Here is a 12,587-nt window from a genome sequence, read left to right as displayed (position 1 = left end):
GCTTTTAAAAGAGGGTATTGAGATTTAAAAAAAGATTATACCTCCCATTATTTCAGCTTAGTCCAAAAAATGTTAGAGGCAATTTAAAATAAAATTTGAAAACACCTCAATTAACACTAGCAAGGTGGCCAACTTTGGCAGTTTAGGAAATATTTTAATTTACTTTTGGATATTGAATATATTTCTCTACCAACAGTATTTTTTTCCATAAAAGCAAAGAATCCTTTCTTAATACCTAGATGACAAACTCTCAAGATGTACACAGTTGTTTCTTATTATGGCTTCCCTGGAAAACATTTCTGGGAAAGCACAATTCCCTGCCACTTACTTTGTTTACAGCAGACAAAACTGCTTGTGTGGTATAAATAGGAGTCTGTCCTTAAATGCTGCCGAAAAATAAAATACAACCATGAAGAGGAGCCATTTCCTGCCCCAAAGGTTGCTTAAAAAAATTCTTAGCTACTTTAGGAACAGCACCAAGGCATAAATAATAATTATCAATCACCACACAATAAAAAACTAATTTTACCAAAAAAAAAGCTTCATATTTCAGAGATGAACTCAGAATTGTCAGCATTAGAAGGTTTTCTTATCCTGCAAGATTATGAAGCCCCTTTTTGTCCTCCTGCATCCGTGATGTCTATCTATAACCCGTTCTTGTTTGTGCAGATAAACCTTGCCTTGTCTCCCTAACTACACTTCCAAAAGGAGATTCACAGTTGCTGGACTTCTGATCTGGGTAGCAGCTAGCGCGACCACCTGCGCTGTGCATGAGCTGTGACTGAGCTCGCTTTGTCCTGTCTTATAACACAGCCAGCCTTTTAAAATTGATGTGTGAATACACTAATTTACAATGTGCGCGTTCAAACAAAAAAATATGGTGGTGTTGGTGGCGGTTGAGGCCGCGGCGGCAGCGAGGGGGGAGGTTTGTGAAGGCAGAAGTCCTGACACTTGCTTTATAAAGTTCAGATATTGTTCCCTGCCTCTGGCATGGAATGAAACAGATGGCCAAAGGCCTCCCTCAACTTACAATGGACAAACAGTGGTGTCATGGTGTGGGGGCCTGGAATTGTAAAATGGTGTTTGGTGATGGTATATGTTAATAAATAACCATTTACAAGGGGGGCAGAGGGCTCCATTACTTGTTTATAAGGCAGGCCTGGGGCTCCTTGCTTCCAGTTAACAGCTCAAGGCTGCTTTCAAAGAATGCATTGATGGTGAAGGTAAAGTGCACCCTTCATATTCTATGTTGCGTTAAAGAATGGCACGTATCCTCGGGAAGAAAGGAAAAATCATAAAAGAAAGGTAATTCAAGAATTAGGTCAAATCATGGCTCACAACTGAGAAAAATATAAGATGCTTTTCTATTTGCGATAAATAATGGACAAATATATTCTGTTATTGTGAAGTTACTTATTTTATCTTTGAATGAACATATTTACATTGTAGCCAAAGTGCAACAGATAAAAACCTGCAGGGTTTCAGCTAAAATTATAGCCATGTGAAGCTAGAAAGCAACTTTGAAACTACCCTCAGCCATTCTTCCAAAGATTATTCATTGATCAGGCCCATGCCAGAGTAACATGGCCCTGTGCTAAATGCGATGAGGTTCCTGACTGCAAGCAGTTTACAATCCAGACCTGCAGGCCCTGAAGAGAAATGGTCAAACAGAAACTCCTCATTCCATTCAGGGCAGGGATGTGGCATGAGAACGTCACCATCTCCCATTAATCAAGGGCCTGACTCTGTGGCAAGACAGGCTATACTTGACCTCAACTGAAGGTTATTTTCACTGTATAAAACACATGTTTCCTGCTTTACTTTCAGGTAGGACACTTTCAACCTATCTGGGTATCTGTGCAGAAGTTTGTTGAAAGTTCACACTTTGGACTTTTAAACCACTACAGTGATTCCTGGTTTGTTTTAATTCTCTTTCAATCGGATTTCCTCCCCTATTTATTTCAGCTGGTTACACAATTCCGTGGGGAGCTGTATAAAATGCTTTGGAGCAAGAGGTAGGGGATAAAAAGGTCTAGAAGGAAATTAAGACGTAGTTACTAATAACTGCAATATACACAATGCAAAGCAGTTGACATTAGCACCTTGTAAGAAGTACAAATTACTGAGAAGGATCAGAGCAAACACAGATTGTTTCTGGCTGGGAGACTGACAAAGGGCTGACGAACACAGTGGTATTCCAGCTGAATCTAAAGTACAGATAAAAGTTAACCTGGAACATTCTGAAGATAATACCTGTTGTATTCGCCCATCCAGCTCCTATTTCCTTTCTAGTAAAAGCTCCTGGGCTTTCCTGAGGGAACTATGCTTTGTCTATTCTCAGTCCTAGTGTCTAGCCCATGTGTGATCCCAGCTCTAAAACATATCATAGGTAAATGGGAGTTTTACCTAACCAGAGTCAACCAGAACCGATAAGACACCTACTATTACTTTCATTGAAATTGTGAGAAGAAAAAAATTGCTGTGTTCAATAGGTGTCACTGCGAGGGATAGCAAAAGCTTTGTCTCCACGAGGAGACCCCTTGACAAAGGATGCAGCCGACACACAAGGGAGCTGAGAGATGGGAAGAGCAAGACCCAGGGCCGAGCACACTGTGAGAACCCGTAGATTCCACTGTGTTCCAAGTTGCGCCTGACCTTGAACTATTTAGTTACATGTGGCAGTATCTTTCCTCTTTTTGTGTATACAGTTTGACCTGGGCTTCTGTCACTTCATCCAGAAGATTCCTGAGTGCAAGAGGTAGGAAAAGGAGGATATTCCAGGGAGAAGTAACAGAAAGAGCACAGGTACAGAATTGGTGAAGAGTTACGGCTAGCTTTGGGGACATAGGGTTTTCTCCAAAGGGGGTGGCAGCAAACAAGGCTGGACTGTTTGTTCCCTGGAGGGCCCTGGAGAGGAGACCAAGGGGGACATGTGTCAGCAGGCGGTGCAGAACCACAGGAGGTTTCTAAGCAGGGAAGAAACAGTACTGGTTTTGCACTTTGGGAGACGAATTAGTGAGTAATATTTAGGAGGACATCAGAGGGGAAGAAGAGGCATCGACACCGAAGAGGAGGCTCCCCTCCCTAAACTGTCCGAATGGGAGGCAGGCATTGAGCCGCAGGACCTCTGCTCCAAGCAGTGCTCTGCGTGCCCTGGGGCCATACAACCAGCTGTGGAGGGAGGGTCGGGAAGTGGGAGGGAGACTGCTGGCTCCCGCACAGGAACAGGGACATAGAAAGAACGATGGGATTTTATTTTTATAGTTAAGCTTTTAATTTTATAAAAATGACTTGGGAAATCTGGGAGTGGAAAAAAGAAAATCTAAAATGATCCGTTTAAAATTCATGAACCTAAAGTAACGATTAACATTTTGCTTTTAGTCTTTGCTCCCAGGCTTTTCCTTTTTTTTTCTAAGCAATGAAGATGCTAATAATCAGCATTTTAACATTTACTGAAATTTTATTATGTTCCAGGCACTGCTCTGTATACTTTACATGTATTAACTCATTTTACCTTCCGAAGAATTTATGAGCTGGGGATGACTGTCACCTCTATTTTACAGACAGGGAAACTGAGGTACAGAGAGTGAGATTCTTGTCAAATGTTAATAGCTGTAAAATGGAAGATCCAGTGTGGCTGCCGTCTACCTCTTATCCACTAAAGCATATGCCTTTGACGCATACACAGAAATTTCATCGTGAATAATTCAAGAAAACCAGGGCTGTTTTCTCCAGTAAAGATAAGGCTCCAGGTGACACAGGTAAGATATAGAAATAAAATTTCCCAACAAAGATATGTGTCAAACACTGGAGGTATGGGAATTAGCCCTGCACATTATTGCTGATTCTAGTTAATACCACACAGTCTCTGTTCAAAAGTAAAACAGTTCTAAAGGATTCCTTAAACATAAACTCTCTTGAATGCCACTGGTATACAGCAGTTTCCTTGCCTACACAGGCCAGACGGAGAACTTTCAGCCTGTCCTAAGGAGTGGGATCTGGTAGGGTTTGTTCAGGGCTTCAGGAATAATCATTTGCCCACCCAGAATGGTTGTCTGACTATCTGGAAGGCACTAGAAAACACAAACTCTGGAGGCAGACTGCTTTCTGTACAACTGGGTTACATGTAACAATAGTTCCTTATTTCTTAAAACGGGAGTACTTAATCCTGCCTTGCAGAGTTCATGAAGATGAAGTAAGACAATGTATACAGTAAGTGCCTAGAACAATGCATGATACCTAGGAGGTGTCATGAGTATACATGTAGCAGTGTTTCTGTGTAGAATAATGGATCTTAAAATTCTGAATTTCCCACACCATTAAGATGTGGGAGAAAGGGAGAAGGTGGGAAGATTACCATATGATTGCCAATGGTTAATACTTCCAAGGATTTGTTTTTCTGTTTGCTGTTATAATGGACTTTCTAAGGAAACTGGTTACAGCCACAATTATGTTACAGAAGAAATGGAATTGTATCACAGCATATAACACGATTTGGATAGTGAAAATTCACCAGTTTGTTATTACTTTTCTTATTTCACCACTACATAGTGAAAACTGGCTCTGAGAACCTTCTGTGTAGGGCATTCCAAAGAGTGAGCTAAGTTCATATCTTAATTTTATACTTACTACATATGCTACTACTGATAGTTTACTTCATAAAGCATAGTTATTCTCATCTGTAAAATGGGGATATGATGCTTCCAGCACAGGGTTCTTAAGGATTAAGTCAGATAATGTGTGTAAAGTATAGTTAAGTTCAGACATGCTTAGGGCAGCTGGCAGAATTATCACAGACAGCTTTAGATGCTGCATTCAGACATCTGACTCAGGACCAGAATTCTATGTTTAAAGCTATAAGAACGTTATCAAAGAGAAACTTACATAAAGAATTCCAAAGCTGTGCTTTAGTTTGGTGAAAACATTACCCATGTTAACCTTGAAGAGGTCATAGGACGAAGGCAATGAGTCAAGTGCATAATAATAAATTTACTCACACAAAAAGGACCAAGGTTTAAAAAAAGGAAAACTCTATTTATAGCATTATTCTAAGCTCAACCCTATATCTGTTAAGTCTAAAGAATCTGCAGCAAATTCAATCATCTTATTCTGAAAGAATGAGCACTGGATTTGTAACTAAAGAGTATCTTAGAGGTTAAAATTTTGTTATACTAATTTCAGGTCAGGGCCCACGTCCATTAACAGCAAAAACAGGCTAAGAAAGAGGAAGGAAATAAACAGAGAAAAGCAAAGACAGAGAAAAATGAAAATATAAACATAAGGTATTGCAAATAAGATACATTTTTCAGTACATAAAAATTGAGAGTAAATTCTCAAGGACATTTTTCTCACCAGTCTCAAAAACTGTTGAATTTTCAGACATTGTGATAAGAACAATTAAAACATAACAAAGTGTTTCCTGGGCAAAATGAATTTTTAAAGAAGATTAAAGAACATCTAGTCAGGGCATATTTCCTTAAGAATAAATCTGTTTATTTAAAAAATTATATTTCTGTTGCATATAGAGCTTGCATTGGTATTTTCTGGTACAGTTACCGGTAGGATTCATTTTCACAGTACACTTAAGTTTTTCAGATGCCTTACCTGTCATTCTACCAAAACAACAAACCATGCTTAAAAGGTAAATGTGATAGCAATTATAGGTGGCAGTTACTCCCCAGATTGACTCAGAAGTAGTTTTAACAATAGTACATGTTTTAAATAGTCATGTCTGAATAGTGCTAGCTAGATGAAATGCATTTAAATACTCTCCACTTTGTTTATATTATAGATTAGTTGTAAAAGACCTCTCAAAAGCTACATCCTTCAAGAGGTTACTGCATACATGCTGGAAGGATGAAGAGAACTCACTGTTTGAAGGAGATATACTGATTGTGTGTGTGTGTACATGCGCGTGTGCGTGTGTGTGTAAATAGTAGGGGCAAATATAGGTAGTGTGCAGGAAAGCGGAGATTATATGACATTAAAGGAATCAATCAGAGAAAGTTGTTTTTTAAAAAAATATTACATATGCCATTTCTTTTTGTAAGCCTTTCACTAGTGTATACATGCAATCAGTGAGCCAACATAGATTTATAACATGGCCTCCAAATTTATGTCAGTGGAGATCTCAAACTATAGCTTTGTTATGTTCTTAAGTGGAGATCTCAAATTATAGCTTTGTTACATTCTTGAGAGATCCTTCATAGTTTTTAGAAACAAATGTACTATTACTGATAAATGATTCACTCTTCACAGGTAAAGAAATGGAATCATGAAGTCCTTTGTTTTAAGACTGAAAATCTTGAAAACTTCTGTTTTCATTTTTGCTGATCTATTTGATCTGACAAGACTACCTAGTCAACTGTATATGAAAACACACGCATACATACACAACACACACATGGATGCAAATGTATGAAAAGCAAGATTTAAGCCTCTTGGTGCTACTTGTCGTACTTCAAGACAACTAATTATAAGAATTAAATTTTGTGAAAGTCAATGAAAAATCCATTTCTTTGGCCCCAGTCACCACATGAAAGGTGATTTGTTTCATGACCATTTTCATTATTATCTGAATACTGCTTTATTTAAAACTCTGTCTACAGTCAGGAAATGAACAGTCTGTCCCTAGGTAGCTCTCTATCTTATGTCAAGACAGAAGAAAAATTACTTTCCAGGAAATCAGCTCTATCTGTATCCTGATGTCAAGTTTCACTATTATATTTTTGAATGGCCCAATTTCCTCCTTTGTTTTCTTTCTTTTGGTAATATAGTGTAGTTACATGAAGATTTATTTATTTATTTATTTGTGTTGAATCAGTCACAATCTCACTAAACTAGGTATGCCAATATTTTCTGCATACCTTAGTTCCTTGTTTCTGTGAGGATTCCATAAATTGTCTCGTATTTCTATAATTTTTTTCAAACATATTGGTTTTACAACTTTTTAAATATATTTTCTATGGGCTACCTGTTTTCTGGGTACCCTTTTTAAGGGCCAGAAAGGATTAATCAGGGTTGCAGAATCTCCACTAGCTTCCTTGAGAGTTAGATAATTTTATGAATTCCCACAGCACTTCATATGCACATATTCTCTATTAGACTGAAGCAGTTTGAAGGCAAGGATCAAACTGGTTTAATCTGAGGATTCCCAAGGCTTTGCTGAATCAAGACATCAAATTTTTTATAGACAAAGCGAATAAGCAGAAAAAGAAAGGAAAGGAAGAAAATAGATTTTTTAACCTCACTTGAAGTTAACTGAAGCTTTAACAGCCTGAATAGTAGTGGCCATTTACTCATTTTTCTTTCACTATCTGCTTTTGGTCAGTCTTACAGATAATCAAATAGATTTACGTATAGACCGTGGCACTGATGGAACATTGTTTTCACCTGTGTTCACAACACACCAATCAATATAAGCAAAGTGACCCAAGTGAGGGGCCATGGCATGCAATTTCTGTTCATTTTATAAGTTTAAAAACAATCTAAGTTTAAAAAATTAAAAATAATCAGCAATCTTCCTTCTAAATAAAATAATTCCTTGGTTTGGTATATTGCAGAATATTCTCAGTCATACAGAATTTATCATATGAAAATAGATAAGCTTATATTGCATTCAGGTAAATACCTACATTGCATACAGAGGACATTCGTTTCTTTCATACATTTGGAAGGTGACAGATGAGCACAGAGTCCAATTTTACCAATTTTCTTAAATCAGAAGCACCTGTTGACACACGCTACAGCTATGCAGTTTTGGTAAGAGAATGTGTTTTCTCTCTCTGAAATAAAACCTCACCAGTGCTGGAAGTGAATGCCGTGTGAACGGGATGGCTATAACAGAAGAAGGAAACTCAGAGTATTAAATAAAAGACTTTGGTCTGTAAACCTGGATCCATTTCTCCAGGGACTGCTTTTCTAGGGAGTAATAAAAAATAATGAAGTAAAGACGTGGGTAAAATGTTTTTGCCTTTTCTCAAGTCCAAAATAAACTGTATATCATGTGGGACAAATAAATTGTATATATTGTGGGACAGGAATTAGAAACAAAAGCAAAACCACCATTCTACATTTTGTTCTGCAAGACTTAGGTTACAGCATTGATTAAAGGTACCTGGCTACCTTGGTGGATCCCAAGATCCCAGTTATATCTTACAAATAACATAGCCACAGATGTATACAGGTGGACTTGGCTCAGACACGGCAAGGTGATGTCCACCTGGGGCTTTTAATCTCTGTTCCAACTCTAGACAGATCCCGAATGGAGATGAGTCAGTGATTGATTGATTTTTGCCTACAAAGAGAACCCCAAGTAGGTGTTGGCAGAGTAATTTTCTTCTGTAAGTTTATGAAACAACCGCGTTAGTATGATTTCCCTACAGAAAGCCCAGTCAAAGGTAACAGAAGTGGTTTGTGCTTCAACCTCTCTGAATGATTTGCAAATTTATTCAAACACAATACGAGGAGATGTTTTATTTGCTGCAATAACTGTCTGCAGTGTCCTGCCCAAAAGGGTGAGGTACATCAAGCAGAAACATGGACACAAATACATTGGTTTAGAAACTCATAAATCCTTATTTGAGTCTGCCAACCTGAAAGCCATGTAGAGCTGGAATAAACTATTTTTCCTAAATGCTACATCTGATTAAGCATACCGTTAAATGACAGCTGAACTTTAACATTAATATGATATTATTTAAATAACCGCATGATTTTTTTTTTACACTAAAAATGATGAATGATTTCTGGACAGCTCAATTGACATAATGCAGAAAGACGCTTTAATGAGATTTGACAAAATGGAGACTATGCAGAATATTCGTTACAGCTCACATCGCAGGGGCCCTCCCAGCGAAGCAAAAGATGTTTTTCCTTTTTTTCTTTTTTATTGTCTATAGGCGCTGAAGCATTTCTCTGAATCACTGTGGATTTTGAGTTTTTCTGGATCATTTACATATTATTTTTAATCAGAGAATTTGGTGGCTTATGGTTCTGAATTGGGACTGTGCATGTGGGCAAAGGAAGGGCATATGGACCTAGGTCAGTGTTGGTTGGAAGTGTCCTGGGAACTTGAGGCTTGCTCCTGATTGGCCTGATGGAGAAATCACATCAGCCTTGGAGACGAAGTAGCCATACATTTGTTTGGCTCTTACGTCATCCATCTCTAGCACAGCAAACATGCTTTTAGCAAATTATTACATAGGGATACATGATCAGAGAAGGCTTACTTATTTTAAAATAGCTGTCTCTGAGGTATCAATGGAAAACAAGATTTTCTTCTTTAAAATTCCACTTAAGCTGTTCTAGAGAAGATTCTCCACATTCCTCACATTTCTATCCACAGTTCCAAATTGAAGGCTATGCTACATGATACTCTTATTTGGTAGATTCTGAACGCAAAATACTTCTATGCTGAATAAATGTAAGGAAAACACAGCTCCAATTTTCAGAACACTACAAACTTTCCTCACTCCCTTCCAAAGAAGACAGAATATGAACTATCATTTACACGCATTCATTTATGTTCACATACTCACCTGAATTTTTTCCATCAAAGGTTAGTTTCACATCTCAAACATCAACATTTGTTTGCCTGCACATGTGAATTCAGATTATTCAGATAACCTCTAACTTGTAAAAATCATCTTTAAGTATACATAAAATTGAAATGTTTCCCCAATCAGGCTTCTATTAAAAAAGGAATGAAAACAAAGCAACAGAAAGCAAAGCTAAAACAAAGTGTGCTTCTGATACCAGCAGGCCTGCATTCCCTCTATAAGGAGGAGGCTATCAAAATAGAGAGTAAAATCAGCGCGCTCCTGCCATGGAGCCTTCCTCAGGCTATGAAAAATACTTCATGTCTAACCCTAATTTTTTCCATAGCTTGAGGTAACCCCCTAGCTCAAACCTTCTCTGTAATCTAAGTTACTCAATATGTGTTCCTGTCCAAACAAGAGTTAATATCAGTGCTCTGTCATTTCAAAAGGGTCTTGACACACAGGGTACTAAGAGCAGAAGCTCACATACCTGGAAAAATGCCCAGTTGCAACTAGATGAAAAATATAGTTAAAAAAAAAAAACAAAACAGAAAAGAGGAAGATAGGTCCCTACCTTGCTCTTACCTTCGCAACATCCCTGTCAGAACCCTGGAGCTTTTCCCCAAGTTAGCATCTGTTTCTCGAAGCTAGGAGGAAAAAAGCAGCATTAAAATAAAACAATTAAACTTCATGCAAATGGATTATTTTTAAAGTGCACTGGCAGGCAATAATTTTCTTTCATGAAAGAAAATCCAATTCATAAAAAGTGCTTAGAGACACTTAAAATATATTTTGACATGTATACAATCTCTGAAAATTCTTAGGTTTAGAAAATTAGATGTAACAGATAATCCCAGGAGCTTTAAACTGGATACTTGAACTGGATATAAAAGTAAACACCTCACAGGCTGACAAAGTTTAATATTATCTGGTGATCAATCTCCAATTTATGAATGTATAAAGTCCTAGTAATATAAACAGAAAAGAAATGAACTAAGAGAGGATGAGGCATCATTATTTTTATAGCTGTCACTCTGAAAGACTTGACACTCCAAAATCTCCCTCAATGACCTTCTTTTCAGTTGTAGAGCTAAGTAAAATATCTACCTGGGGGCATTCAGGGGTGGAGATTTAAAGTCAGTTTATTCTTTGTTCATTCCACACTTTTTTAAAATCTCCCTAGACTCTATCCCTCCTTTGTTCTGGCCATTTTTATGTATACTTACATCTGTTAACTGCCTATGCAAGTACCAAAGACCTTTTATTTTATGTCATCATTTTCTGAATTTGTGAAGAAACTGTATCAGTCTACTTACTCTTTCACGTGCTCGCTGTATCTTTTCTCTGTCATGACTGAGGTTTTCCAACATCTCCTGGCCAATTTGCTCTGTGAAAAGGGAATTTGAGTAAGGAAAGATGTACAAAGTATATATGTATGTATAAAATATATGTATAAAAAGTACTTTATAAATTTACCTATTTATCTTAGGTATATCAGATGTGACTTAAAATTTAATCTATATACATGATCTATGTGGCAATAATGAATTAGAGGTAATATGACTTGCCCAAGGCCACTTCAGAATATTATTTGCCAAGATGAAGAGCCCAGATCCAGGGATGTTTCTATGGAGTTTCTATGGGGTGTATCATCACTGAATTCAGCCTTTGGTTTTTACAGGTTATAAATAATGTGAATGATTCTACTCTACCTTCCCTACTGCATTACCGCATTGTTTTGCATGTGTAAATGAAACTCCATCTAGAACAATTTTGACTGTAGTATATTTGTCCCACATAAATAGTCTTCATACTTTCAACTCCTGCAGCTTATTGGTACTGGAATTGTCTCTAGACTTCTCCTATCTTGGATCAAGAGTTCATTCAGTGTGGTCCCAGTTGCAGGCGTCGGTGAGGTGCACTCCTTAACAGTTAGCTGAGAGCTCAATCGCTCAATCTGAACACAGAACTTCCAAAGCCTTTATACTGGCAGCACAGGCAGGTCAGGACATTCATTCAAAAGCCACACTGCTGAGTCCCAGTGAGGATTTGCGCTGTCCTGATGATCTCAGTTGGTTGGCACTGGTCAGCTCTCCTCTGACTGCAGATCCTTTTACAACACTGTAGGGGATGTCTTGACCTGACAAATACTCAGCTGTCTTGAATAATTTCTTTCTCAGGCTCATTGTCCATCACCTGGGAGGCAGCTTATTATATAATAGAAGAATGACAATTACCTTTCTTGTAATCTTGGCAACTCAACCTGTTTGAGTAACTTATTTTACATTTCTTCTTTTGTTTTCTCTCTTGCATTGTCTCTTTACCCATAACTGATAAAAACAATCATCTCTGGCTTACAAATTTATAGAAACATTCAACAGGCATTTATTATAAAATAGAAATAATTTAATGAGGTCATTAAGAAGTCACCATGATAGCTATTTGGCTTATGTATGCACACCAACTTTTTAGAAGGGCATCATAAAAACTGTAGAGCAGTGGTTAGGCCTTATTGAGAGCTTAGGCTGTGAACTCACACTGCTTGAGCCTAAATCCCAGTGCAGACACTCACTCGATATGTGGCCTCGCCCTAGTTACCTAAATTTGTTGTACCTTAGTTTCTTCATCTCTAAAATGGGAACAAGAATAGCACTGTATCGTAGGGCTGTTACAAAGGTTAAATAAGATAATTCAGTTAAAATACTTAGCACAGTGACTGGCCTCTAACAATATAAACATTTATTGAGTGATGATGACTGATTAAACAACAATGGACAGTTATGACTTTGACCCCCTACTATCCTAGGTCTGCCATAACCCACTTGAACTACAATTTTATTCATAGGATAAAATATCTCTCCTACCTTTCTCACAAAATTGTTACTATCAAATGAAATAAGCTCAGTAAAAATGTTATGAAAGCTACAGGGTACCTACAAATGCATGTAATTGTATAGCCCATGAAAATCAGTGCATTCAATGAAAAATCTTTTGAGTCCCTCTGTGCCAGGTGTAGATGCTGGAGACATGGCCAGTAAACAAGATGAA

The 12,587-nt window shown here is 37.7% G+C and overlaps 1 protein-coding gene across 8 annotated transcripts in view; it reads right to left on the bottom strand.

Annotated features, from left to right (window-relative positions):
* Positions 1-12,587, bottom strand: part of VTI1A (vesicle transport through interaction with t-SNAREs 1A) — a 356,990-nt gene that overhangs the window by 139,864 nt on the left and 204,539 nt on the right. For 5 of the 8 annotated variants that reach the window (XM_036898497.2, XM_036898496.2, XM_057506328.1 and 2 more), the window contains 2 exons: positions 10,856-10,926; positions 10,125-10,186 (listed from right to left, as the gene is read on the bottom strand). In XM_036898497.2, coding sequence (XP_036754392.2) covers positions 10,125-10,186; positions 10,856-10,926 — 133 coding nt within the window. Of the gene's footprint in view, positions 1-7,895; positions 9,648-10,113; positions 10,187-10,855; positions 10,927-12,587 lie in introns of those variants that run through there. The other 3 variants (XM_036898499.2, XM_036898500.2, XM_057506329.1) reach the window with 2 other exon arrangements.

The sequence above is a fragment of the Manis pentadactyla genome, chromosome 8 (assembly GCF_030020395.1).
Source record: "Manis pentadactyla isolate mManPen7 chromosome 8, mManPen7.hap1, whole genome shotgun sequence".
NCBI classification, from domain to species: domain Eukaryota; kingdom Metazoa; phylum Chordata; class Mammalia; order Pholidota; family Manidae; genus Manis; species Manis pentadactyla.
Note: the sequence above shows the minus strand (reverse complement) of the source record. Positions and strands in the feature narration are given on the sequence as shown.